Here is a 26353-nt window from a genome sequence, read left to right as displayed (position 1 = left end):
GGAATATTTTGTGGACTGATGAGAGTAAAATTGTTCTTTTTGGGTCCAAGGGCCGCAGACAGTTTGTGAGACGACCCCCAAACTCTGAATTCAAGCCACAGTTCACAATGAAGACAGTGAAGCATGGTGGTGCAAGCATCATGATATGGGCACGTTTCTCCTATTATGGTGTTGGGCCTATATATCGCATACCAGGTATCATGGATCAGTTTGGATATGTCAAAATAATTGAAGAGGTCATGTTGCCTTATGCTGAAGAGGACATGCCCCTGAAATGGGTGTTTCAACAAGACAATGACCCCAAGCACATTAGTAAACAAGCAAAATCTTGGTTCCAAACCAACAAAATGAATGCCTCCCAGATTTGAAGAAATCATGAAAAACTGTGGTTATACAACTAAATACTACTTTAGTGATTCACAGGATTGCTAAAAAAGCAGTTTGAACATAATAGTTTTGAGTTTGTAGTGTCAACAGCAGATGCTACTATTATTGTGAACACCCCCTTTTCTACTTTTTTTTTTACTAATAGCCCAATTTCAAAGCCTTAAGAGTGTGCATATCATGAATGCTTGGTCTTGTTGGATTTGGGAGAATCTACTGAATCTACTGGTACCTTGTTTCCCATGTAACAATAAGAAATATACTCAAAACCTGGATTAATCTTTTTAGTCACATAGCACTACTATTATTCTGAACACTACTCTACATATCTGTGGATTTGGGTACTTTGAGCACGTTATGAAAACTTTAAAATATTTTTGGAAGATCACGACAGAACATTGCCAGTTAATACTTTACTACTACAAGGTAAGCATTTTTTGTGTTTTATTTACCTGTGCCACTGGTCCACCACAGCTTTAGAAGGGAGCCTCCAGATGATCCTTGGTTGAGGCTCTCCTGTAGCTAAACAGTTAAGCCTCAACTGGTCTCCATAGAACAACTCTGTGAGTTGCTGGGATGTCTCCACTATTTGCGGGACAGACTGTTGTCTCTGCACTGTCAGTGTCACCACCCTTCTTTCTGAGCCAGTTGAACTGGTGGCAATGCATTCATATATGCCATTGTCATTGAGAGCCAAATCCTGTATATGGAGGGTTCCATTCTCATACACTGACACCCTTATGTCACTGGTAGACCTGTTAAATTGCATGACTGTCCCATCGTAGAGGACCCAGTGAACAGTAGGTTGAGGGCTGCCATGACCAGTGCAGGGTAACCACAGGTCCTGGTTTACACTAACTTTCACATGCTGTCGTTTCTCCTCCATGATCTCAGGGGGAGATGCCACGACTTGTAGTCGGACTGTAGCAGTATCAGCTCCAGCCGGATTACTAGCGATGCATTTGTAATGACCTCGGTCATGAACAGAAACCAAATCAATGATCAGCGTTCCCTCAGCCGTCACTGATACCCTTCCGTTGTCTTTGCTGTAATCACTGACTTGTGTCCGGTTGGCCAGGATCCAAGATATCATAGGTGTGGGCCGACCCTCTGCTTTACATTTCATCTCCACTGTGTTTCCTGCATGAGACTTTATGTCGCGCATTTTGGGCTCCAGGATGCGTGAGGGGTATGCAACCACAGAGAGGGTGACAAGTAATTTATCTGTACCAAGGTTGTTCTCAGCTAGACACAGGTACTGTCCACGGTACTTCATGTTAGCATTGTGGATGAATAGCGTGCCATTGCTCAAAACTTCAAAGTTGCCAATCTTCCCCTCAATTACAACTGCGTTTCCTAAAGAAAAACAATTTTTTTAAGGAAACATACAACTTAATGACAATCACTCATTAAAATATAACATAATTAAAACTGTAAACTTAAATTTACTTTGTGAATCTAATTATCATTTTAATTATAACATTTTCACTTTGAAAAGCAGGGCTAAACCCCCAAAATGTGAGTGAGTGAGCGAGTGTCATACATCACTTTTAATATGAGACCTACACATGTAAACCTCCAATTGTGAATGACAGTGAATATTAGTATGAGGATAAAGAGTTTATAATTTGGTATATCTGATCATACTCAATCATGACATACTGATGCATAACTGATTACCACTGATTACCATGTTAGCACACTGGCAAATGAGTCCATACTGTGACCTCGTGGGGGACAGCACAACTTTTCATATACAGTACTGTAAAAGGAGGAACTCCTGATATCAGGATAACAAGCTCAAAATGTCAGGGAGATATTATCAGTTATCAAGTTGTTCGGCCTCAGGGTGTATGGTTTTCTTCAGGGTGTATAAAGCCATATTCATTGGTAAAACAACTTGATAACGATTTTATCATATACCTATAAATGATAAATGGTAGGGGGTGGTGGCCAAGTGGTTAATGCGCTTGGTTTCAGTTCAGAAGGTTCCGGGTTCAAATCCCACCCCTACCACATTTCTCCATGTAATGTGGAGTTGCGTCAGGAAGGGCATCCGGCGTAAAACTTGTGCCAATTCAACATGCAGATCCACCTTGGATTTGCTGTGGCGACCCCAAGTGCAAACAAGGGAGCAGCCAAAGGGACTTACTTACCTATAAATGATAAATGCACGCAGAACACAATGCGCATGCTCTCCCTTCGCTCACTGCCTCCGGGGATACGGACCCCCAAAGAATCCAAGTCATGGCCACAGAGCTCTGCAGCTGCGGTTACCGAGACCATGCAGTGGGTGCTGCGCATCAAAACAGTGAGCGTAGTCTCTGGACCTGTTGCTGCATGCAGCTCGGCACAGCAGACAGGGGGGTGGTGTGAGTGACCCGCTGTGGCGCTTACCGAGCCCGCAGACTCAGTAAGCGCATCGGAGGCAGTGAGAGCAATCGCGGTGATGCCAACCGGTGTCACGTACAATTCTTTCCGCCTCGCTTAGGAAGCAGCGCTTGGAACTTGAGGTGGATGGATGATGAAAGAAGCAAAACACCTTCGCAATTTACGTCGATATTTTGATGAATTTTTGATGATTTCTTCATTTACAGCAACTTCATTAAACAAATGTAGTCGAATGATTATCAGCACGACGGCGAGCTTACAGGCTAACCTCCGCTAACACTAGAAGACAGTTGCCAGTTATGGCTTCTGAAACAAGGGAGAAAAAAAAGAAACAGCACAGTTCATGTGACAACGGTGGGAAATACACACGTGGAACAAGAGGTGAAGCTCTTAACAGACAGAATATTTTATGTCCACTAATGCTTCAGCTGAATGGTGCTGTTTCTTTTTTTTCTCCCTTGTTTCAGAAGCCATAACTGATAATATAACAGATCGTGCTGATAATCATTCGAGTACATTTGTTTAATGAAGCTGCTGTAAATGAAGAAATTCATCAAAATATCGACATAAATTGCAAAGGTGTTTTGCTTCTTTCATCATCCATCCACCTCAAGTTCCAAGCGCTGTTTTCTAAGCGAGGCGGAAAGAATTGTACGTGACAACTGATTGGCTGATTACTTGGGTGGTATGAAAAATATTACCTGTCCACAAAAAGGGTGTATTGCTATTTATTCTTTAGCATTTTATCCAATCATATTGGCGTATCATTTATAGGTATATGATAAAAAAAAAAAAAACTGTACAAAATGTATTCACAAGTGTGGAAAAATAAATACTTTTGCACAACTCCTCTGTGCAGTTCATTTAGGCCTGCTAAATTTCAGTATAAATATTTACAACAATTTTGTAGGGGGTTTACTGGCAGGGGTGCACATAACTGGTACTCACTGTGGTCGTGCGTGCTAAACATCATTGATGCACAGCAGAGGGAAACACTTTTTCTACCATCTGTCATTGCTTTCCTCTATTTTGGCTCTCTGTTGGAACTGTTTACACAGAGACTGCTACCTGCTGCTTTGGACTTTGAACTAACAGTCTTTTTCAAGACTTTTTTACTTTTTTTTACTTTTTCACCGTGCTCCAACGCCTAAAGAAGACCTCTAACGGTCGAAACGTCGCGACGGAGCACTTTCATCAGCTAACTTTCATTAGTCAGCTAACTTTCGTTTTTATTTTATTGTCGTGCGTTACCTGTGCTGCTCCACAGCGTGTCTGGTGGATTTTTATTTTATTTTAGCACCGTTGTCGTGCATTACCTGTGCTGTTCCATGGCCTGTCTGGTGGATTTTTATTTTATTTTAGCACCGTTGTCGTGCGTTACCTGTGCTGTTCCATGGCCTGTCTGGTGGATTTTTATTTTATTTTGTTTTTTGGCGCTGTTGCCGTGCGTTATCTGTGCTGCTTCATGGTCTGTCTGGTGCCTTGACTGAAGCGCTCCTTCTGCTGAATCACCTCTGGATTGTTTGCACATTATTCACTTTGCGTGTTTTTAGGAGTCCGCTAGGTTAGCGTAGCTACTAGCTCTTAGCCGATTTAGCATGGCGGCTTCTCCTGTCTCTCCCGTACTTTTCTGCTCTGGGTGTGAAATGTTTAGTTATTCCTCGGCCTCCTTTAGCAGTAACGGTACTTATAATAAGTGTAGCTTATTCGTAGCTTTGGAGGCCAGGCTGGGCGAAGTGGAGGCTCGGCTCCGCACCGTGGAAAATTCTACAATTAGCCAGGCCCCTGTAGTCGGTGCGGACCACGGTTGCTTAGCCGCCGTTAGTTCCCCCCTGGCAGATCCCGAGCAGTTGGGAAAGCAGGCTGACTGGGTGACTGTGAGGAGGAAGCGTAGCCCTAAACAGAAGCCCCGTGTACTGTTGTGAAAGTGTAGGTACACGGACCCACAACAGAGGGCGTAATGAACGGACAATGGAGGAAGGTGAATAACAAGTTTTACTGTTGTGAAACGAGCACAACGAATACAACAATTAACAATTTGGGGTCGAATCCGCTGGTGTCGTGTGGGCAGGCTCGAAGGTAGGAGACGTCCGTCTCAGTCGAACCGGAACCACCCAGATCTCCTCTGCCACCAAACCCTGGAAATACTGGAACCGCCAAGTCCCGAATTCCCAGGTGGCCACTGCCTCCACTCGTCGGATCCGGTACTGCTGGCGGGAGAGAGCAACAACACACAGATGTGGATGCGACAGCACCCAGTAACGGAGAGGGGAGAAGCCGCCTCCACCTCTTGACAATATATAGCAGGAAGGTGAGTACTTATCCAAGCAATTTAGCTATTAGTAGTCAGCAGTCCTGAAAGGTTTACAAGTCTTAGCTGGTTATTCAGAATATGAATGCAGAGAACGTTACCTCAGTCTTAAGGCGATATCTCGGCACTGAGGTGGAGACGCCGTCCTGATGATATACCCCCGTGCTGAGTGGAGTCAGCTGTGTCCAGTAATGGGTGACAGCTGTCACCCTGACTGCTCTCGTAAGGCGGCGGCGCCCTCTGGTGCCTGGAGCCCGCACTCCAGGCAGGGCGCCCTCTGGTGGTGGTGGGCCAGCAGTACCTCCTCTTCAGCGGCCCACACAACAGTGTACACCGTCAACCCGTTCACATCTCTAACCGTTTTTCCCCACTCGACGATACACTCGCCGAGGATCAAACTCTGGTTATTGGTGACTCTGTTATGACAAATGTGAAGTTAGCAACACCAGCAACCATTGTCAATTGTCTTCCGGGGGCCAGAGCAGGCGACATTGAAGGAAATTTGAAATTGCTGGCTAAGGCTAAGCGTAAATTTGGTAAGATTGTAATTCACGTCGGCAGTAATGACACTCGGTTACGCCAATCGGAGGTCACTAAAATTAACATTAAATCGGTGTGTAACTTTGCAAAAACAATGTCGGACTCTGTTGTTTTCTCTGGGCCCCTCCCCAATCGGACCGGGAGTGACATGTTTAGCCGCATGTTCTCCTTGAATTGCTGGCTGTCTGAGTGGTGTCCAAAAAATGAGGTGGGCTTCATAGATAATTGGCAAAGCTTCTGGGGAAAACCTGGTCTTGTTAGGAGAGACGGCATCCATCCCACTTTGGATGGAGCAGCTCTCATTTCTAGAAATCTGGCCAATTTTCTTGGATCCTCCAAACTGTGACTGTCCAGCGTTGGGACCAGGAGGCAGAGCTGTGGTCTTATACACCTCTCTGCAGCTTCTCTCCCCCTGCCATCCCCTCATTACCCCATCCCTGTAGGGACGGTGCCTGCTCCCAGACCACCAATAACCAGCAAAAATCTATTTAAGCATAAAAATTCAAAAAGAAAAAATAATATAGCACCTTCAACTGTACCACAGACTAAAACAGTTAAATGTGGTCTATTAAACATTAGGTCTCTCTCTTCTAAGTCCCTGTTGGTAAATGATATAATAATTGATCAACGTATTGATTTATTCTGCCTAACAGAATCCTGGTTACAGCAGGATGAATATGTTAGTTTAAATGAGTCAACACCCCCGAGTCACACTAACTGTCAGAATGCTCGTAGCACGGGCCGGGGCGGAGGATTAGCAGCAATCTTCCATTCCAGCTTATTAATTAATCAAAAACCTAGACAGAGCTTTAATTCATTTGAAGGCTTGTCTCTTAGTCTTGTCCATCCAAATTGGAAGTCCCAAAAAACAGTTTTATTTGTTATTATCTATCGTCCACCTGGTCGTTACTGTGAGTTTCTCTGTGAATTTTCAGACCTTTTGTCTGACTTAGTGCTTAGCTCAGATAAGATAATTATAGTGGGCGATTTTAACATCCACACAGATGCTGAGAATGACAGCCTCAACACTGCATTTAATCTATTATTAGACTCTATTGGCTTTGCTCAAAAAGTAAATGAGTCCACCCACCACTTTAATCATATCTTAGATCTTGTTCTGACTTATGGTATGGAAATAGAAGACTTAACAGTATTCCCTGAAAACTCCCTTCTGTCTGATCACTTCTTAATAACATTTACATTTACTCTGATGGACTACCCTGCAGTGGGGAATAAGTTTCATTACACTAGAAGTCTCTCAGAAAGCGCTGTAACTAGGTTTAAGGATATGATTCCTTCTTTATGTTCTCTAATGTCATATACCAACACAGAGCAGAGTAGCTACCTAAACTCTGTAAGGGAGTTAGAGTATCTCGTCAATAGTTTTACATCCTCATTGAAGACAACTTTGGATGCTGTAGCTCCTCTGAAAAAGAGAGCTTTAAATCAGAAGTGTCTGACTCCGTGGTATAACTCACAAACTCGTAGCTTAAAGCAGATAACCCGTAAGTTGGAGAGGAAATGGTGTCTCACTAATTTAGAAGATCTTCACTTAGCCTGGAAAAAGAGTTTGTTGCTCTATAAAAAAGCCCTCCGTAAAGCTAGGACATCTTTTTACTCATCACTAATTGAAGAAAATAAGAACAACCCCAGGTTTTTTTTCAGCACTGTAGCCAGGCTGACAAAGAGTCAGAGCTCTATTGAGCTGAGTATTCCATTATCTTTAACTAGTAATGACTTCATGACTTTCTTTGCTAACAAAATTTTGACTATTAGAGAAAAAATTACTCATAACCATCCCAAAGATGTATCGTTATCTTTGGCTGCTCTCAGTGATGCCGGTATTTGGTTAGACTCTTTCTCTCCGATTGTTCTGTCTGAGTTATTTTCATTAGTTACTTCATCCAAACCATCAACATGCTTATTAGACCCCATTCCTGCCAGGCTGCTCAAGGAAGTCCTACCATTATTTAATGCTTCAATCTTAAATATGATCAATCTATCTTTGTTAGTTGGTTATGTACCACAGGCCTTTAAGGTGGCAGTAATTAAACCATTACTTAAAAAGCCATCACTTGACCCAGCTATCTTAGCTAATTATAGGCCAATCTCCAACCTTCCTTTTCTCTCAAAGATTCTTGAGAGGGTAGTTGTAAAACAGCTAACTGATCACCTGCAGAGGAATGGTCTATTTGAAGAGTTTCAGTCAGGTTTTAGAATTCATCATAGTACAGAAACAGCATTAGTGAAGGTTACAAATGATCTTCTTATGGCTTCGGACAGTGGACTTATCTCTGTGCTTGTTCTGTTGGACCTCAGTGCTGCTTTTGATACTGTTGACCATAAAATTTTATTACAGAGATTAGAGCATGTCATAGGTATTAAAGGCATTGCGCTGCGGTGGTTTGAATCATATTTGTCTAATAGATTACAGTTTGTTCATGTAAATGGGGAATCTTCTTCACAGACTAAAGTTAATTATGGAGTTCCACAAGGTTCTGTGCTAGGACCAATTTTATTCACTTTATACATGCTTCCCTTGGGCAGTATTATTAGACGGTATTGCTTAAATTTTCATTGTTACGCAGATGATACCCAGCTTTATCTATCCATGAAGCCAGAGGATACGCACCAATTAGCTAAACTGCAGGATTGTCTTACAGACATAAAGACATGGATGACCTCTAATTTCCTGCTTTTAAACTCAGATAAAACTGAAGTTATTGTACTTGGCCCCACAAATCTTAGAAGCATGGTGTCTAACCAGATCGTTACTCTGGATGGCATTTCCCTGATCTCTAGTAATACTGTGAGAAATCTTGGAGTTATTTTTGATCAGGATATGTCATTCAAAGCGCATATTAAACAAATATGTAGGACTGCCTTTTTGCATTTACGCAATATCTCTAAAATCAGAAAGGTCTTGTCTCAGAGTGATGCTGAAAAACTAATTCATGCATTTATTTCCTCTAGGCTGGACTATTGTAATTCATTATTATCAGGTTGTCCTAAAAGTTCCCTAAAAAGCCTTCAGTTGGTTCAGAATGCTGCAGCTAGAGTACTGACGGGGACTAGCAGGAGAGAGCATATCTCACCCGTGTTGGCCTCCCTTCATTGGCTTCCTGTTAATGCTAGAATAGAATTTAAAATTCTTCTTCTTACTTATAAGGTTTTGAATAATCAGGTCCCATCTTATCTTAGGGACCTTGTAGTACCATATTACCCCATTAGAGCGCTTCGCTCTCAGACTGCGGGCTTACTTGTAGTTCCTAGGGTTTGTAAGAGTAGAATGGGAGGCAGAGCCTTCAGCTTTCAGGCTCCTCTCCTGTGGAACCAGCTCCCAATTCAGATCAGGGAGACAGATACCCTCTCTACTTTTAAGATTAGGCTTAAAACTTTCCTTTTCGCTAAGGCTTATAGTTAGGGCTGGATCGGGTGACCCTGGACCATCCCTTGGTTATGTTGCTTTAGACGTAGACTGTGTTTCATAATTATTGTATGGCCTTGCCTTGCAATGTGGAGCGCCTTGGGGCAACTGTTTGTTGTGATTTGGCGCTATACAAGAAAAAAGTTGATTGATTGATTGATTGAAACCATCAACATGTTTATTAGACCCCATTCCTGCCAGGCTGCTCAAGGAAGCCCTACCATTATTTAATGCTTCAATCTTAAATATGATCAATCTATCTTTGTTAGTTGGCTATGTACCACAGCTTTTAAGGTGGCAGTAATTAAACCATTACTTAAAAAGCCATCACTTGACCCAGCTATCTTAGCTAATTATAGGCCAATCTCCAACCTTCCGTTTCTCTCAAAGATTCTTGAGAGGGTAGTTGTAAAACAGCTAACTGATCATCTGCAGAGGAATGGTCTATTTGAAGAGTTTCAGTCAGGTTTTAGAATTCATCATAGTACAGAAACAGCATTAGTGAAGGTTACAAATGATCTTCTTATGGCTTCGGACAGTGGACTCATCTCTGTGCTTGTTCTGTTGGACCTCAGTGCTGCTTTTGATACTGTTGACCATAAAATTTTATTACAGAGATTAGAGCATGTCATAGGTATTAAAGGCACTGCGCTGCGGTGGTTTGAATCATATTTGTCTAATAGATTACAGTTTGTTCATGTAAATGGGGAATCTTCTTCACAGACTAAAGTTAATTATAGAGTTCCACAAGGTTCTGTGCTAGGACCAATTTTATTCACTTTATACATGCTTCCCTTAGGCAGTATTATTAGACGGTATTGCTTAAGTACTTGGCCCCACAAATCTTAGAAACATGGTGTCTAACCAGATCCTTACTCTGGATGGCATTACCCTGACCTCTAGTAATACTGTGAGAAATCCTGGAGTCATTTTTGATCAGGATATGTCATTCAAGGCGCATATTAAACAAATATGTAGGACTGCCTTTTTGCATTTACGCAATATCTCTAAAATCAGAAAGGTCTTGTCTCAGAGTGATGCTGAAAAACTAATTCATGCATTTATTTCCTCTAGGCTGGACTATTGTAATTCATTATTATCAGGTTGTCCTAAAAGTTCCCTAAAAAGCCTTCAGTTAATTCAAATGCTGCAGCTAGAGTACTGACGGGGACTAGCAGGAGAGAGCATATCTCACCCGTGTTGGCCTCTCTTCATTGGCTTCCTGTTAATTCTAGAATAGAATTTAAAATTCTTCTTCTTACTTATAAGGTTTTGAATAATCAGGTCCCATCTTATCTTAGGGACCTCGTAGTACCATATTACCCCATTAGAGCGCTTCGCTCTCAGACTGCAGGCTTACTCGTAGTTCCTAGGGTTTGCAAGAGTAGAATGGGAGGCAGAGCCTTCAGCTTTCAGGCTCCTCTCCTGTGGAACCAGCTCCCAATTCAGATCAGGGAGACAGATACCCTCTCTACTTTTAAGATTAGGCTTAAAACTTTCCTTTTTGCTAAGGCTTATAGTTAGGGCTGGATCAGGTGACCCTGGACCATCCCTTGGTTATGCTGCTTTAGACGTAGACTGTGGGGGGGTTCCCATGATGCACTGTTTCTTTCTCTTTTTGCTTTGTATGCATCACTCTGCATTTAATCATTAGTGATCGATCTCTGCCCCCCTCCACAGCATGTCTTTTTCCTGGTTCTCTCCCTCAGCCCCAACCAGTCTCAGCAGAAGACTGCCCCTCCCTGAGCCTGGTTCTGCTGGAGGTTTCTTCCTGTTAAAGGGGAGTTTTTCCTTCCCACTGTAGCCAAGTGCTTGCTCACAGGGGGTCGTTTTGACCGTTGGGGTTTTTCATAATTATTGTATGGCCTTGCCTTACAATATAGAGTGCCTTGGGGCAACTGTCTGTTGTGATCTGGCGCTATATAAAAAAAAAGTTGATTGATTGATTGATTATGAAGCGCTTCCCCTCATATTTTCTGCTATGCATCATTTATTTTTAGCACGCACAAGCACCATGAGTACCAGTTACGTGCACCCCTGTTAATTGGCTTTGTATTACGTTCACCAAGAGGGTAATATCACACATCTCTTCATTGGATTGCTCACAGAAAAACTCAAAATCTTTCAAATCTTTTAAATTAATCCTAGTTGTTGAGGTCTACAGCACAGAGAATCCACATGGCAACAATTGTAAATGAACATTATACAACCAAAATGTACTTTTTTATGCTTTTCATCACATTAATAAGAGGCAGAGGTGTCAAATCCAGCTTCAGAAAGTACAAACCCTCCCATGTGTTGCTTCTGCCTGTGCACCTAAAACAGGTGATCTCAATAATGAGCTCATCCACCTGCCTGAAGAGCTGAACTAATTACAATCAGCTGGTTTATTGGGAAGATGGAACAAATATGTGGCTGGACTTTTACTTTCTGAAGCTGGATTTGACACCTCTCATAAGAGGCTACAGCAACTCTCTGACACGCAAAGGATTATGGGATATCTCAATAGGGTGAATACTGCCATGAACACTGCCATCTACTGGCGGCAGTTTAGACCCTGAAAACTTGCTAAAACAAATATATCAAATAATCTGTGTCTGCTACATTTAATCTGCGTGAAATTTAATAAACAAACCGAATTTCAGACATCTTATATATATTACTCTGGAACAAAGAGGGCAAACAGTGTTGTAAAGGAAAATAAGCAGGACATGAAAGAGCAAACTTCACTTTCCCCCAGAATGACATGAACAGGAAGCAATCACAGCTCACACAACCTGAGCTTCTAGCATAAAACAAACACAATAACGTGTATAAACCCAGAGAATATATTCACGAGAGTTTTAGGCACAATATACAAGGAGTTTAATGCTGTTGTCCGTGTGCAGCAGTTAAAGTGCAGCCTGATCAGAGTGTCTCAATGCATTTTTCCTGTTGTGAAACTTTACTCATAATGCACTGCAGCTTGTGTGTCCAAACACTAAAATCTTCAACATTAGTGCATTACTTTAAAACTAAAACATATATAGCTGATATTTTTACTTTATAAAATGCCATAATAACTTGTCTGGAATTAGTTTGGTTAAAATTTTAACCATAAGTTAAAACTGTATGCCTGTTGACATGTGTGATATGCCGGCAAGTCAGTATGGTTTAAAAAGAAATTATCTTTTTTCCCTTTTCTCTCTTGTAGCCAGGTAGATACTAAAATCTTTGATTTCAGACTTCACAAATGTTTTTAACTGTTAAGCTTTATTCACTATGCGTGCAAAAATATGTTAGCAGTCTAAAAATTATCAGACCTAAATTTATCGGAAGCTAATTGGTCCGTTGATGGTTTTTAAAGTTATCTGAAAAGCTAATACGATAATGAAAACATTAGCTTTGATAATTAGCGGTTAACAGATTTGCGGAACTGTGCCCACCACTGGTTTGTGTGTTTTAATGGGTGAATGTGGGGCTTTGTTGTAAAGTACTTTCAGCTTCTGATGGACATCGAAAAGCACTGTAGAAATGCTGTCCATTTACCATCCATAACTAACTGATCTGAGCATGTTGTAATGAAGTGAGATTTCACCTCCAGTTTTAGGAAAAAAAAAGAACTGTAATATATCTACCATGAAATGTGTGTTCTTTTTTGGTACCTGTGCTTGGTGAGAATTGTTTCCAGGTGATAGTAGGCTTTGGATTTCCCACAGCTTCACATGGAAGGAAGGCATCTGAGTTGGACAACACGGTGAAGCTGGCTGCATTTCCCCCAATTATTTTGGGCTTCTTTGCCATAGCTTTTGTTGAATGTTCAAAACCAAAGTGAAAACGTGTAGTCTCTTCGCCAGTGATGGTCTTGTTGTTGTATGGAGTAGGGGTGGTAGGATATCCTTGTTCTGCTGTATGGACTTTTACTGCACTAAGATTAAGACCTTTTTTTCTTCCTCCACTAGTCGGTGGAGTTGGTCTGGTTCTCCTAATCATGGGCTGAGGTGTGGTGTGATGTATGTTGCTCCATGTTGGTGGTCTAATATGGCCGGAGACTCTGCTCTGAGCTACTGTATGTGGGTCTTTCATGGTAGATGTCATTGGTTTGTAGGGGGTAGCTGAAGTTACTACCTCTGTTGTAAGAATGTCAACTGTGGTAGCTGAGTGTAATTTAGTAAAGCTAGGTTTCTTCAATGGTCTCTGGCGTCTAAAGGGTCTTTGTCTTTGTCCAAGCCGCCCTTTTTTCCTACCAGGCTTCTGTCTGACTACAGGCCAAATATTAGGGAATCCCCCAGACCCAGATGACAAAGTTTCATCAGGATTTGTCATTGAAGGTGGTTTGACAATGGGTGGAGCCAGTACAGTCTTTGACTCCAGAGCTGTTTCAGTAGTAGAGGATGACCTGGACAGGTAATATGGACTCACTGTAGTCTGACGGTAAAGGCTTGGACCAAATGTTCTGAATTCAAAATCTGCAGAAGACAAATCTCCATAATCATCGAACAAACTTTCTGTGCTTTTTGTGTGTTGTGATGTGGAGACAGTCTCAGATGCACTAGGAGAGTATGTGATGGGCAGTGCAGCAGTGGATGTTTGTGGGTTCATTGTCATAGTTTCAGTAGTAGTAGAGATTTTTGCAGGGGACAATGGTCTACTCAGCCTTTCCAGTATCTTTTGCTTTTCTCCTTCTCCAAACAGTCTGTTCCATGGAATTCTTCCACGGATGACTTTAGAGGTAGTTGTTGTTATGGTCGTAGAAGAAAGTGGCCATTCTTTATTTGGAGTCACATATGGATCTAATACAGAGTCAAATCCAAGCCCATCAATTGAGGTAATATAGTCACTGGAACCTTCTGGCCTAAAATTGAAATTTGGAGTAATATAATAACTACTGGGAGTAGCTGCAGTATCTCTTGTGAAGGCACGCTGCTCTGTTTTGTGTAAAGATGAATCAGTGGGTGCTGTCTTCATCCCATCTTGATCACAGTCACAATCTGAGAAAATTACAGAGAAACAGTGAAATATTAGCCTTAAATGCAATACTAATAGCAGGTATAATACTTGAAATGTTAAAACAAGCTTTGTGCACCTCTGGTCATTTTTATTTCATATGGCACAGTGGTATTGCTTTCCTTTTTCACTGGGGACTGTTTAACTTGACTGATGAAAGACTGTATGTCTGTGATCCTGCTAGGTTTGATGATCCTCCTGCGCCCTTGGAAGGTCCTCCGGCGGCCACCTCTTCGGCCATTTTTCTTTGGAATGATACGAATTTGTTGCTGAGAGACGATGGTGGATCCTGAAGGAAGGCGTGCAGAATTTATTGTTTGAGTTGTTTGAAAGGTGACCTCATCTTTTTGTCTCTCTGTGCTTGTGAAGGCCGTGAATGTGGTGTGACTTTCTTGGTCTGTGGCTGTGTGTACGATAACCTCCACTGGGCCTACACCATCCTTCATTGGAATAATGTTAGGATTTGTTACAAAGGAGAACATCATTCCAGTGGATGTCTCTGGGTCTTCATGTTGTTCTCCTGAGAACAGTTGTTGTGATGTACCCATCACACTGAGTTCAGGAGAGTTTAAAGAAAGTTTGTATTTTTTGTCCAGTGAAAAAACTTCATTTGTCCTGTGAAAACTAGGGCTGAAATTGTTGTCTGTAAACATATATGGTGTAACTGAATCGATTTGACTTTCACTTATTTGTTTTGGATAGTGTATCAATGTAGACTTGATTTTTGTAGGGTTTGATTGTATGTGGGACTCTGGTTTGAAAATATTTGTGTTTTCCATTACTCGATTAAAATTAATGTGACTTCTAGCAGTGGTTTCCATGCCAATGGTTTGATCCATTTCTGTTGAAGCAAAAAGACCGCCCTGGCTTGCTGTCGCTGTTTCAGTCCACTTGCTCTGATTTTCTTCATTATGATCCTCTCCAACGACAAAATCTCCGTCACCAGATAAATCATTTTGGGGGTCCTCATATTTTACTGTCTCTGTTTTTGTTTCCATTTTTATTTTTGTTGCATCTTGAGCTTTTTTCATAAATTCAGCAAATTTCTGGGGGTCTACTTTCCTATGAGCTTTATCAAAAATCCTTGTGCTCCAGATACGCCTGTTGCTGATTGAACCCCTTTTTCGCTGTCCGAGATGACCAACAGAGCTTGTTCTACCCTGTGACCGTAGTTTTGTATAAGGTCGATCTGAGTGGATGGTCCATGATTCCTGACCAACTCGATCAGAAACACTGGAGGTGGGGCTTTCACTGAGGAAGGCTGTGATGTCAGGGAAATTGGGATCCATGGCAGTCTCCATTGCCATTCCTGACCCATCAATGTCCAAACTGGTCTTTACAAGCCTTTCTCCAGTCACTGTCACTTGAGACACCAGCAGGTCAACTCCTAAGATGTTTGCAACCAAACATCTATAAAATCCTCTGTCCCTCTCTGTGAGACCCTGAATGAACAGGGTTCCATTTTCATACACCTTTCTGGTACCTTGAGACTTCTGCAATATTGTATGATCAGGGAGTATCCATTGAACAGATGGCTTAGGACTTCCCATGGAGCCACAGTCAAACAACAGATTGTCCCCTAGTGGCTTTGTGAGTTGGACACCACTGACATCAGCTTCTTCCACATCAGGAGACAGAACAGTAACTCGAAAACTCAGGACATCTGCATCCAGGTAATTTGTAGCGATGCACCAATAAAGGCCTGTGTCTGAGGTATCTGCACCCCGCAGAGTAAGCTTTCCTTCAGCTGTTATTATGATCCTTCTGTCCTCACTGGTGAATGGGGCCCTGACCTTAGTTGTGTCTGGTAAAATCCATTCCACCAAAGGTTTTGGGTCACCCAGAATTTTGCAGCTTAACTGTACCACACCACCTATGGCAAAAATAATGAAAAAAAAAATACTTTTGTTAGTACATATTATTGTGCATAAAAGATAAGAGTTCCACTATCAGTCTAAAACGTTAGTCAAAGAAACTTTTAAACCAGAAAATCATTTCTGCACACCTCTGCCACTTTCTGCATGAAGTTCAATGTTTAAATCTTATAACCCATATTTTCCTGAGTGTATTTCACAATAAAAAAAGTTTTCAAATCAGGTAATGTGAAACAGAAGTAAGACAACTGCCACACTCACATATTAGCAGACTAATAGGGCTATACTAAAACCAGTTAGTGTCAAACAAAATATATAAACACATTGGGCCTCATGTATCAACGTTGCGTACGGCGATATTTGAGCGTATATGGGGTGTACGCCAAAATGGCTGCGCTACTTGGCATTTATCAATGTGGTTGTTGGCGTACGCTGCACTGAAAATATACACCAGGTCAAGAGGTGGCGTAAATTATACGCCAAAATGAACCAGCGCTGGAATCCACCTAAAAATGAATATGATCGGCCTGATAAACAGTGCCATTATACAAATCAATGCATATGTTACATAAATAACACTTTCCTGATTATACTTCATAATAATCAATACAAATCCCGCTTTTGTGGGATTGCTGGTCTATCGAGCACGATCCATGGCCACAGCGCTGACTGCAAAGAAAGCGCTGCTCGCCTTTTTCTCCAGACTTCGAGCCTGGAGCCAGAGCAGCGCTGAGCTTAACTTTATGTGGTGTGATCGTTTTAGACAATGGAATTGATAATTACAACTGTAGTGTTGTCATTCCCTTCGCCCGTGCTGCAATCAGGTTTTGTCTTCTCCATTCGTTTGTTACAATAAGATAAATAAAGAAATACACTTTAAAAATAAAGAAATCTGAAAAATTAGGTGTGTCTTATTAATTGAGCGAGCAAATATCCACATGTCAAGAATTACTGACATGTGAAAAGAGAATACAGTGGTCCCTCGCTATAACGCGCTTCACCTTTCGCGGCCTCGCAGTTTCGCGGAGTTTTTAGTCCAATTTTGCATGCCTTTTTTTTTTTACAGTGTTCTGTGTTCTGCGTGTCTGTTTATAAGAATCTTCTCGCCCAGAAGAAAAAAGAGCGCCAACAACTATTCATAATTGTGTTTGTCACTCGGAAAAAGCCACCTGCAGCCAGGTGTGAGTGGAAAAAGGCGTGGCGTCAGGACGAAGAGGCGTGATCTGTGAAATACTGCACAGGACAGGAGGATCGCCAACACAAACACAACTCCCATCTCTGGATGGAGCTACACCTTAAACAGAGAAAAAACAGAATCAGGCATCAGAAAAACAAAAAATACTGTATAATTTGCCAGCATTAATCAACAAGAAAAACAGAAGAAATAGGTGATCGCCAGCAGTGATGCCGGTTACTCTAATCTGACCACTTTTTTTAGTAACGAGTAATCTAACGCATTAATCTTTCCAAATCAGTAATCAGATTAAAGTTACTTCTCCATGTCACTGTGCGTTACTATTATTTTTCATTGTGGGTCGATAACAGCATTAAACTTGGTCCGTGGGCAGGAGGTCGGGGTTCGACTGAACTGCCCACTTTAAGTGAGCTGTGAGCTTTTAATCCGCGGTTTTTTGCAGCTGCTCGACTCGTCCTCACCTCTTAAAGCGCGGTGATCAGCACACCTGCACTGAGCTTTACAAAGACATTTTTATACTTTTTTTCCTCCTTTATTTAGAATTCTGAGCTGAGCCGCTCCGTATCTGGTCGTTAAAAACAGCTGATCCTCCGCGACGCGTCAACAACTAACACTATTTTCCACTCAAATGCACCTAAACTCTCTTTCTGAGGACCACATGATGTGAAAACGCAATAAAACTTTCTTACCTGTAAATCTTGTCATGTTTTCTGCATAAATAAATGTTATCCATTCTTTGTGCTCAAACGCCAAAGCAGGGGCGAATCCAGATGGAATGGGGGCGTGGGGCAAGGATGTGCCCCCTCCCCCACAACACCCCTAGATTAAAGGTGCAATTTTGAAGCCGTTTTTTACTACAACTAATATTGCTTAAAATAATAATAATTTCGACAAGTAAAATGTTTAGAGAGAATTTAAATGTTAGAAAAATGTTAGAATTTAATAGTTACCTTTATAAACAATGTAGGCTCGAAATTGCAAGTTTTACTGTTACAGTGCTGTCAACAGTTAAATATGAGGTCAAGAAAGACGTCTTTATTTTACTTTTTATAAAACAAGTATTTATTTTCATTGAAGTCAAGAAAGGGTGACTATAAAGTGAGTTTTGGCAAAACAGGTATCATTGTCATGTTGAGGTGACAGAGGGTTGTTGTCGGCAGCTGGGAAAAGTAACTAAAAAAGTAACTAGTAATCTAACTTAGTTACTTTTACAATTGAGTAATCAGTAAAGTAACTAAGTTACTTTTTCAAAGTAACTGTGGCAACACTGATCGCCAGCCACTAGCCCTAAGCTTCACTAAAAGACCCAGAATTTAGGTGAAGTTGAGGATGCGGCCCACTTCAATTACTAATAAAAATTAATTAAAAGAGTAAAAAGCGTAAAACAAAACTGCACCAGTATGCTAGCCATATGAAAGGGAAAATAAGTGCGTCTTAAGTCTGGACTTGAAAGTCTCCACAGAATCTGATTGTTTTATTGACGCAGGGAGATCATTCCACAGAACAGGGGCACGATAAGAGAAAGCTCTGTGACCTGCAGACTTCTTATTCACCTTAGGGACACAAAGTAGTCCTGCACCCTGAGAATGTAAAGCCCGGGCCGGTACATAAGGTTTAATTAGGTCAGCTAGGTAGGGAGGTGCCAGTCCATGAATAATTTTATAGGTTAGTAGCAGAACCTTAAAATCTGATCTCACTGGGACAGGAAGCCAGTGAAGAGATGCCAAAATGGGTGTAATGTGGTCAAACTTTCTGCCTATATGCCTGTTTGATTGATTTTATACAGGAGGGTAGGCATGGATAAGCGTTTCTTCTGCCTACGCCTTTAGGCACCATGTATTTGCTTTATTTTCTTATATTTCTTTTCGTCTTTGACTTTTCTGTTATGAGTTTGGTCATTTGTATATGAGCGAATTTCTGTTATGCATGGGTGTCTTAAAAAAAATTAAAAAAAAAAACATCAGGGAAGTGACCAAGAGCCAGATGATCATTCACAGTATTCCTCTGTGGAGAGAGGAAAACCAGAAGGACAACCATCTCTGCTGCAATTCACCAATCAGGCCTTTATGGTCGAGTGGCAAGAAGAAAGCTACTCCTTCGTAAAAGGCACATGGCAGCCCACCTGGTGTTTGCCAAAAGGCACCCGAAGGACTCTCAGACCATGAGAAACAAAATTCTCTGCTCTCATGAGACAAAGATTGAACTCTTTGCCATGAATGCCAGGTGTCATGCTTGGAGGAAACCAGGCACTATTCCTACAGTGAAGCATGGTGGTGGCAGCATCATGCTGTGGGCATGTTTTTCAGCGGCAGGAACTGGGAGACTTAGTCAGGATTGAGGGAAAGATGAATGCAGCAATGTACAGAGACGTGCTGGATGAAAACAGGCTCCAGAGCGCTCTTGACCTCAGACCGGGGCGATGGTTCATCTTTCAGCAGGACAATGACCCTCAGCACACATCCAAGATATCAGAAGCATGGCTTCAGGACAACTCTGTGAATGTCCTTGAGTGGCCCACCCAGAACCCAGACCTGAATATGATTGAACATCTCTGGAGAGATCTGAAAATGGCTATGCACCAATGCTCCCCATGCAGCCTAATGTGTTGGGAAAGTGTAAGTACACGGACCCACAACAGGGGGCGCAAATGAACGGACAATGGAATAGGTCAAATAACAACACTTTACTGTTGCGAACGTGCACAACAAATACAACAGATTACAACAATGGACAAAATTCAATTCACAAGGGTGTCGTGTGGGCAGGCTCGAAGATAGGAGACGCCTCTCCAAAGTAGAACCGGAACCACACGGTTTCCTCCGCCACAGGACCCCGGGAATACTGGAGCCGCCAAGTCCCGAACTCCCAGGTGGCCACTGCCTCCGCGTGTCGGACCTGGTACTGCTGGCGAGGAACAAAGAACAGTTAAATGAGAGCGCGTTTGCACCCAGCAATCCGCACGGCAGGAAAACTACCTCCACCTCTCGTTGGAAAAGGAGTCTGTTATACAACGCACAAAGTCACAAAAGATTACTGTCACACAGTGAGCTGAGAATATTACCTTCCAGGTAGAACGATATCTCGGCAAAGAGGTGGAGACGTCGTCCTGCTGATATACTCCTGCCGATCAGATGATTGGTAACAGCTGTTGCAGGTGATGCGTGACAGCTGTCACCCTGGCTGCTCCTGTGAGGCGGCTGCGCCCTCTGGTGCCTGGAGCCCGCACTCCAGACAGGGCGCCCTTTGGTGGTGGGCCAGCAGTACCTCCTCTTCTGGCGGCCCACACAACAGGACCCCCCCCTCAACGGGCGCCTCCTGGCGCCCGACCAGGCTTGTCCGGGTGGCGGCGGTAGAAATCGGCCAGGAGGGCCGGGTCCAGGATGAAGCTCTTCTTCACCCAGGAGCGTTCTTCAGGTCCGTACCCCTCCCAGTCCACCAAATACAGGAAGCCCCGGCCCATCCTACGGACATCCAAAAGCCGGCGTACAGTCCAAGCCGGCTCGCCATCGATGATCCGGGCAGGAGGCGGTGCCGGGCCCGGAGTACAGAGGGGTGAGGTGTGATGTGGTTTAATCCGGGACACGTGAAATACAAGATGGATCCGCAGTGAGGCCGGCAGCTGGAGCCTCACTGCGGCTGGACTGATGACCTTCTGGATCTTGAAGGGGCCGATGTAACGGTCCTGTAACTTGGGGGAGTCCACTTTGAGGGGGATGTCTCTGGTGGATAACCACACCTCCTGCCCTGGCCGATACGCAGGGGCCGGGGTCCGCCGACGGTCTGCATGGGCCTTTGACCTCATCCGGGCCCTCAGCAAGGCAGAAGGGGCGGCACGCCACACCTGACGGCACTTCCGTAGGTGGGCCTGGACCGAGGGCACACCGACCTCTCCCTCAACCACTGGAAACAAAGGAGGTTGGTACCCCAGACATACCTCGAAAGGGGAGAGGCCGGTGGCTGACGACACCTGGCTGTTATGGGCATACTCGATCCAGGCCAGATGGGTTCTCCAGGCCGCTGGGTGCGCGGCTGTCACGCAACGCAGGGCCTGCTCCATCTCCTGATTGGCCCGTTCTGCTTGCCCGTTGGTCTGGGGATGATACCCGGATGAGAGACTCACCGTGGCCCCCAGTTCCCGGCAGAAGCTCCTCCAGACGTGCGAGGAGAACTGGGGACCGCAATCGGAGACGATGTCTGTTGGGATCCCATGCAGCCGGACGACGTGGTGAACCAGGAGGTTCACTGTCTTCTGGGCCGTCGGGAGCTTTGGGAGGGCCACGAAGTGGGCCGCCTTGGAGAATCGGTCCACTATCGTGAGGATGGTGGTGTTGCCCTGGGACGGCGGGAGGCCCGTGACAAAATCCAGGCCGATGTGAGACCAGGGGCGATGGGGCACGGGCAGCGGCTGGAGCAGACCCGAAGCCCTGCGATGGTCAGCCTTGCCCCTGGCGCAGGTGGTGCAGGCCTGGATATAATCCCGGACGTCGGCCTCTAGGGACGCCCACCAGAAGCGCTGCCGGACAACTGCCATGGTTCTTCGCATCCCTGGATGACAGGAGAGCTTAGAGCTGTGACAGAAGTCCAGGACTGCAGCCCTAGCTTCTGGTGGGACGTAAAGTCTGTTCTTCGGCCCAGTTCCGGGGTCCGGGCTTCGTGCCAGGGCCTCCCGGACGGTTCTCTCTACGTCCCAGGTGAGGGTGGCCACGATAGTGGACTCCGGAATGATGGGTTCCGGTGGATCCGACAACTCCGTTTTGACTTCATCTTCATGTACCCGGGACAAGGCATCCGATCTCTGGTTCTTGGTCCCGGGACGGTAGGTGATCCGGAAGTCAAAACGGCCGAAGAACAGTGACCAGCGGGCTTGCCTGGGATTCAGCCGCTTGGCGGTCCTGATATACTCCAGGTTCTGGTGGTCAGTGAAAACCGTGAATGGCACGGACGTTCCCTCCAACAGATGTCTCCACTCTTCAAGAGCCTCTTTCACCGCAAGGAGTTCTCGATTGCCGACGTCATAATTCCATTCGGCCGGGGTCAACCTGCGGGAAAAATAGGCACACGGGTGAAGGACCTTATCGGTCTTCCCGCTCTGGGAAAGCACAGCTCCTATCCCTGAGTCCGAGGCGTCCACTTCAACCGCTAACTGGCGACTAGGATCGGGCTGCACCAGAACGGGTGCAGACGAGAAGCGCCGTTTCAACTCCTTGAACGCGGCATCGCAACGATCCGACCAGGTGAAGGGGACTTTTGGTGAGGTCAGGGCTGTCAGGGGGCTAACTACCTGACTGTAGCCCTTAATGAACCTCCTGTAGAAATTAGCAAAGCCGAGGAACTGTTGCAGCTTCCTACGGCTAGTGGGTTGGGGCCAGTCTCTCACCGCCGCAACCTTGGCCGGATCAGGAGCGACGGAGTTGGGGGAGATGATAAACCCCAGGAAGGACAAAGATGTGCGGTGGAACTCACACTTCTCGCCCTTCACAAACAGCCGGTTCTCCAACAACCGCTGCAGGACCTGACGTACATGCCGGACATGAGTCTCAGGATCCGGAGAAAAGATGAGTATATCGTCTAGATATACGAAGACGAATCGGTGCAGGAAATCCCGCAAGACATCATTAACCAAAGCTTGGAACGTCGCGGGGGCGTTTGTGAGGCCGAACGGCATGACCAGGTACTCAAAGTGACCTAAGGGGGTGTTAAATGCCGTCTTCCACTCGTCTCCCTTCCGGATCCGAACCAGGTGATACGCATTTCTAAGATCCAATTTAGTGAATATTCGGGCTCCATGCAGGGGCGTGAACACTGAATCCAACAGGGGCAACGGGTATCGATTGCGAACCGTGATTTCGTTCAGTCCCCTGTAATCAATGCATGGACGAAGTCCGCCGTCTTTTTTACCCACAAAAAAGAAACCTGCACCCATCGGGGAGGTGGAATTCCGGACCAACCCGGCGGCTAAAGAGTCCCGGATGTAGGTCTCCATTGATTCGCGCTCAGGTCGGGAGAGGTTGTACAGCCTGCTGGACGGGAACTCACCGCCTGGAACCAAATCAATGGCACAATCATACGGACGGTGGGGGGGAAGGGTGAGCGCCAGATCCTTACTGAACACATCTACAAGGTCGTGGTACTCCACTGGCACCGTCCATAGATTGGGCGGGACTCTGACCTCCTCCTTAGCCTGGGAACCGGGAGGAACCGAGGAACCTAAACATACCCGATAGGAGGTCTCGCTCCACTGAACCACTACCCCGGACGGCCAATCGATCCGGGGATTGTGTTTCAACATCCAGGGGAACCCTAAAATCACACGGGAGGTAGCAGGTGTCACAAAAAACTCGATCTCCTCCCGGTGATTTCCTGACACCACCAGAGTTACAGGTGGTGTCTTATGCGTGATTGGAGGGAGTAGGGAGCCATCTAGTGCCCGCCCCTGCACAGGTGAGGTAAGCGCCACCAGAGGGAACCCTATCTCCCTGGCCCATCTGCTGTCTAACAGATTCCCTTCGGAGCCCGTGTCCACCAGTGCTGGGGCCTTCAGGGTTAAATCCTCATAAAGGATTGTAACCGGGAGTCGTGTGGCAATGTGGGTGTGTCCCAAGTGAATGTCTCGGCCCACCCCTAGCCCAGTTTCTAGGGGCGGGCGTTGGCGTTTAACCGCTCGGGGCAGTCTCTTACCTGATGCTCTATCGAGCCACAAACAAAACACGCTCCGCGGGCCAGCCTCCTCTGTCTATCTGGTGCCCTAAATGTGGCCCTGCTCGTGTCCATAGCTTCGTCAGCAGGGGGAGCTGTAACCACACGGAGCGCAGGGGCTGTGGAGCATGGGGAGGGCGGAACGCAGTCGGAACCAGAAGGGAGAGGGACGGCGCGTGCCCGGCCACGTCCTTCGTCTCGTTCCCGACGGCGTTCTTCTAACCGATTGTCTAATCATATGGCGAGATCAATAAGCCCATCTAAATCCCGCGGTTTGTCCTTAGCCACCAGGTGCTCCTTTAGAACCAACGACAGTCCGTTTACAAAGGCGGCGCGGAGGGCAGTGCTATTCCAGCCGGACCTCGCAGCCGCGATGCGGAAGTCGACTGCATAGGCAGCTGCGCTCCGGCGCCCCTGTCTCATTGACAGCAGCACGGCTGAAGCGGTCTCTCCTCTATTTGGGTGATCGAACACTGTTCTGAACTCCCTCACAAACCCATCATATGTCTGAAGGAGCCGTGAATTCTGCTCCCAGAGCGCTGTAGCCCAAGCGCGTGCCTCACCGCGAAGCAGGTTTATTACATAAGCTATCTTGCTAGAATCAGTCGCGTACATGACAGGACGTTGTGCGAAGACGAGCGAACACTGCATAAGGAAGTCCGCGCACGTCTCCACACAACCTCCGTACGGCTCTGGAGGACTTATGTATGCTTCCGGGGAAGGTGGGAGGGGTCGTTGAACGACCAGTGGAACGTCACTGTTACGCACAGGGTCGACAGGAGGGAGAGCCGCAGCAGCGCCCTGAGGGCGCGCCTCCACCTGCGCGGCGAGAGCCTCCACCCTGCGGTTAAGGAGGACGTTCTGCTCGGTCATTAAATCCAACCGAGCCGTGAAAACGGTGAGGATCCGCTGCAACTCACCGATCATTCCTCCTGCGGGCGCCTGTGCGCCCTGTTCTTCCATTGGCCGTTCAACAGCCGGTTGATGCCCCTCGGGATCCATGACGTTGGCCGAGATATCCTGTTGGGAAAGTGTAAGTACACGGACCCACAACAGGGGGCGCAAATGAACGGACAATGGAATAGGTCAAATAACAACACTTTACTGTTGCGAACGTGCACAACAAATACAACAGATTACAACAATGGACAAAATTCAATTCACAAGGGTGTCGTGTGGGCAGGCTCGAAGATAGGAGACGCCTCTCCAAAGTAGAACCGGAACCACACGGTTTCCTCCGCCACAGGACCCAGGGAATACTGGAGCCGCCAAGTCCCAAACTCCCAGGTGGCCACTGCCTCCGCGTGTCGGACCTGGTACTGCTGGCGAGGAACAAAGAACAGTTAAATGAGGGCGCGTTTGCACCCAGCAATCCGCACGGCAGGAAAACTACCTCCACCTCTCGTTGGAAAAGGAGTCTGTTATACAACGCACAAAGTCACAAAAGATTACTGTCACACAGTGAGCTGAGAATATTACCTTCCAGGTAGAACGATATCTCGGCAAAGAGGTGGAGACGTCGTCCTGCTGATATACTCCTGCCGATCAGATGATTGGTAACAGCTGTTGCAGGTGATGCGTGACAGCTGTCACCCTGGCTGCTCCTGTGAGGCGGCTGCGCCCTCTGGTGCCTGGAGCCCGCACTCCAGACAGGGCGCCCTCTGGTGGTGGGCCAGCAGTACCTCCTCTTCTGGCGGCCCACACAACATAATGGAGCTTGAGAGGTGCTGAAATGGGGAGAAACAATTTGTTCCATTTTGGAATAAACTGATAGCTTAAATTCAGCACTCACAAGTTTATTGGGCATGATTGTTCCACCTATTATAAAAACAGCCCAGTTTCAAGTTTTTTGTTTTGTTTTTCGGCCTCCCTTCATGAAATTATTCAAATTTTCGTGACTTTTTTTTAAACTCACTATTATTACTAACCCTACTCCTACCTCCAACCCTTACCTTAACCATAACCTAACCCTACTCTTTCCCCTAACCCTAACCATAACCACCTGTCCCCCCCGCTGCACTTTTAATTACATGCAGCCATCACGGAATGAATTAGAATGAATTTGTGCTGCCATGACAAAAATTTTGCACTTTTCATGACAATATCATGAACCAATAGATTAATGTATATTTTGTGCTGCTGAATCATGACAATCTGTGAAAGTAGGTTGTATAAAACAGTGACAATGCACTCCCCATGATTCAACATCACCCACGTGGCCTCAAGCATAAGCTAGATGGCTAGAGTGCTATCCCAGAATGCCTTAGTCCCACCACTGCTCCATTATTGATGTGGGTGTCATCATTGGCAGGACACCGAGAGTTACTGAATTAGATACTATTTTGCTGGGCATGTTTACAAAACTTGTAACTTCCACAAAAAATGCAACCCAATACCAACTAAACCCTTTAAGGACCCATGGCCTATACTTTGACCTACTATTTTGGAAATGATTAGCCTGTCATTAAGCTCGGGATCTGTTCCTAATTGTTTTGAATCTGCAGTGATTAAACCAATTCTTAAGATACCTAACCTTGACTCCAGTGTAC

General features: G+C 45.2%; 1 protein-coding gene across 1 annotated transcript in view; it reads right to left on the bottom strand.

Moving 5' to 3' along the window:
• The window catches only part of igsf10 (immunoglobulin superfamily, member 10), a 47233-nt gene that overhangs the window by 8520 nt on the left and 12360 nt on the right, over nt 1–26353 (bottom strand). Inside the window, exons 5-7 of the mRNA XM_034168807.1 lie at nt 14119–15912; nt 12698–14023; nt 837–1740 (exon numbers count right to left, since the gene is read on the bottom strand). Coding sequence (XP_034024698.1) covers nt 837–1740; nt 12698–14023; nt 14119–15912 — 4024 coding nt within the window. The remainder of the gene's footprint in view (nt 1–836; nt 1741–12697; nt 14024–14118; nt 15913–26353) is intronic.

Source organism: Thalassophryne amazonica, chromosome 4 (assembly GCF_902500255.1).
Source record: "Thalassophryne amazonica chromosome 4, fThaAma1.1, whole genome shotgun sequence".
Taxonomy (NCBI): Eukaryota; Metazoa; Chordata; class Actinopteri; order Batrachoidiformes; family Batrachoididae; genus Thalassophryne; species Thalassophryne amazonica.
Note: the sequence above shows the minus strand (reverse complement) of the source record. Positions and strands in the feature narration are given on the sequence as shown.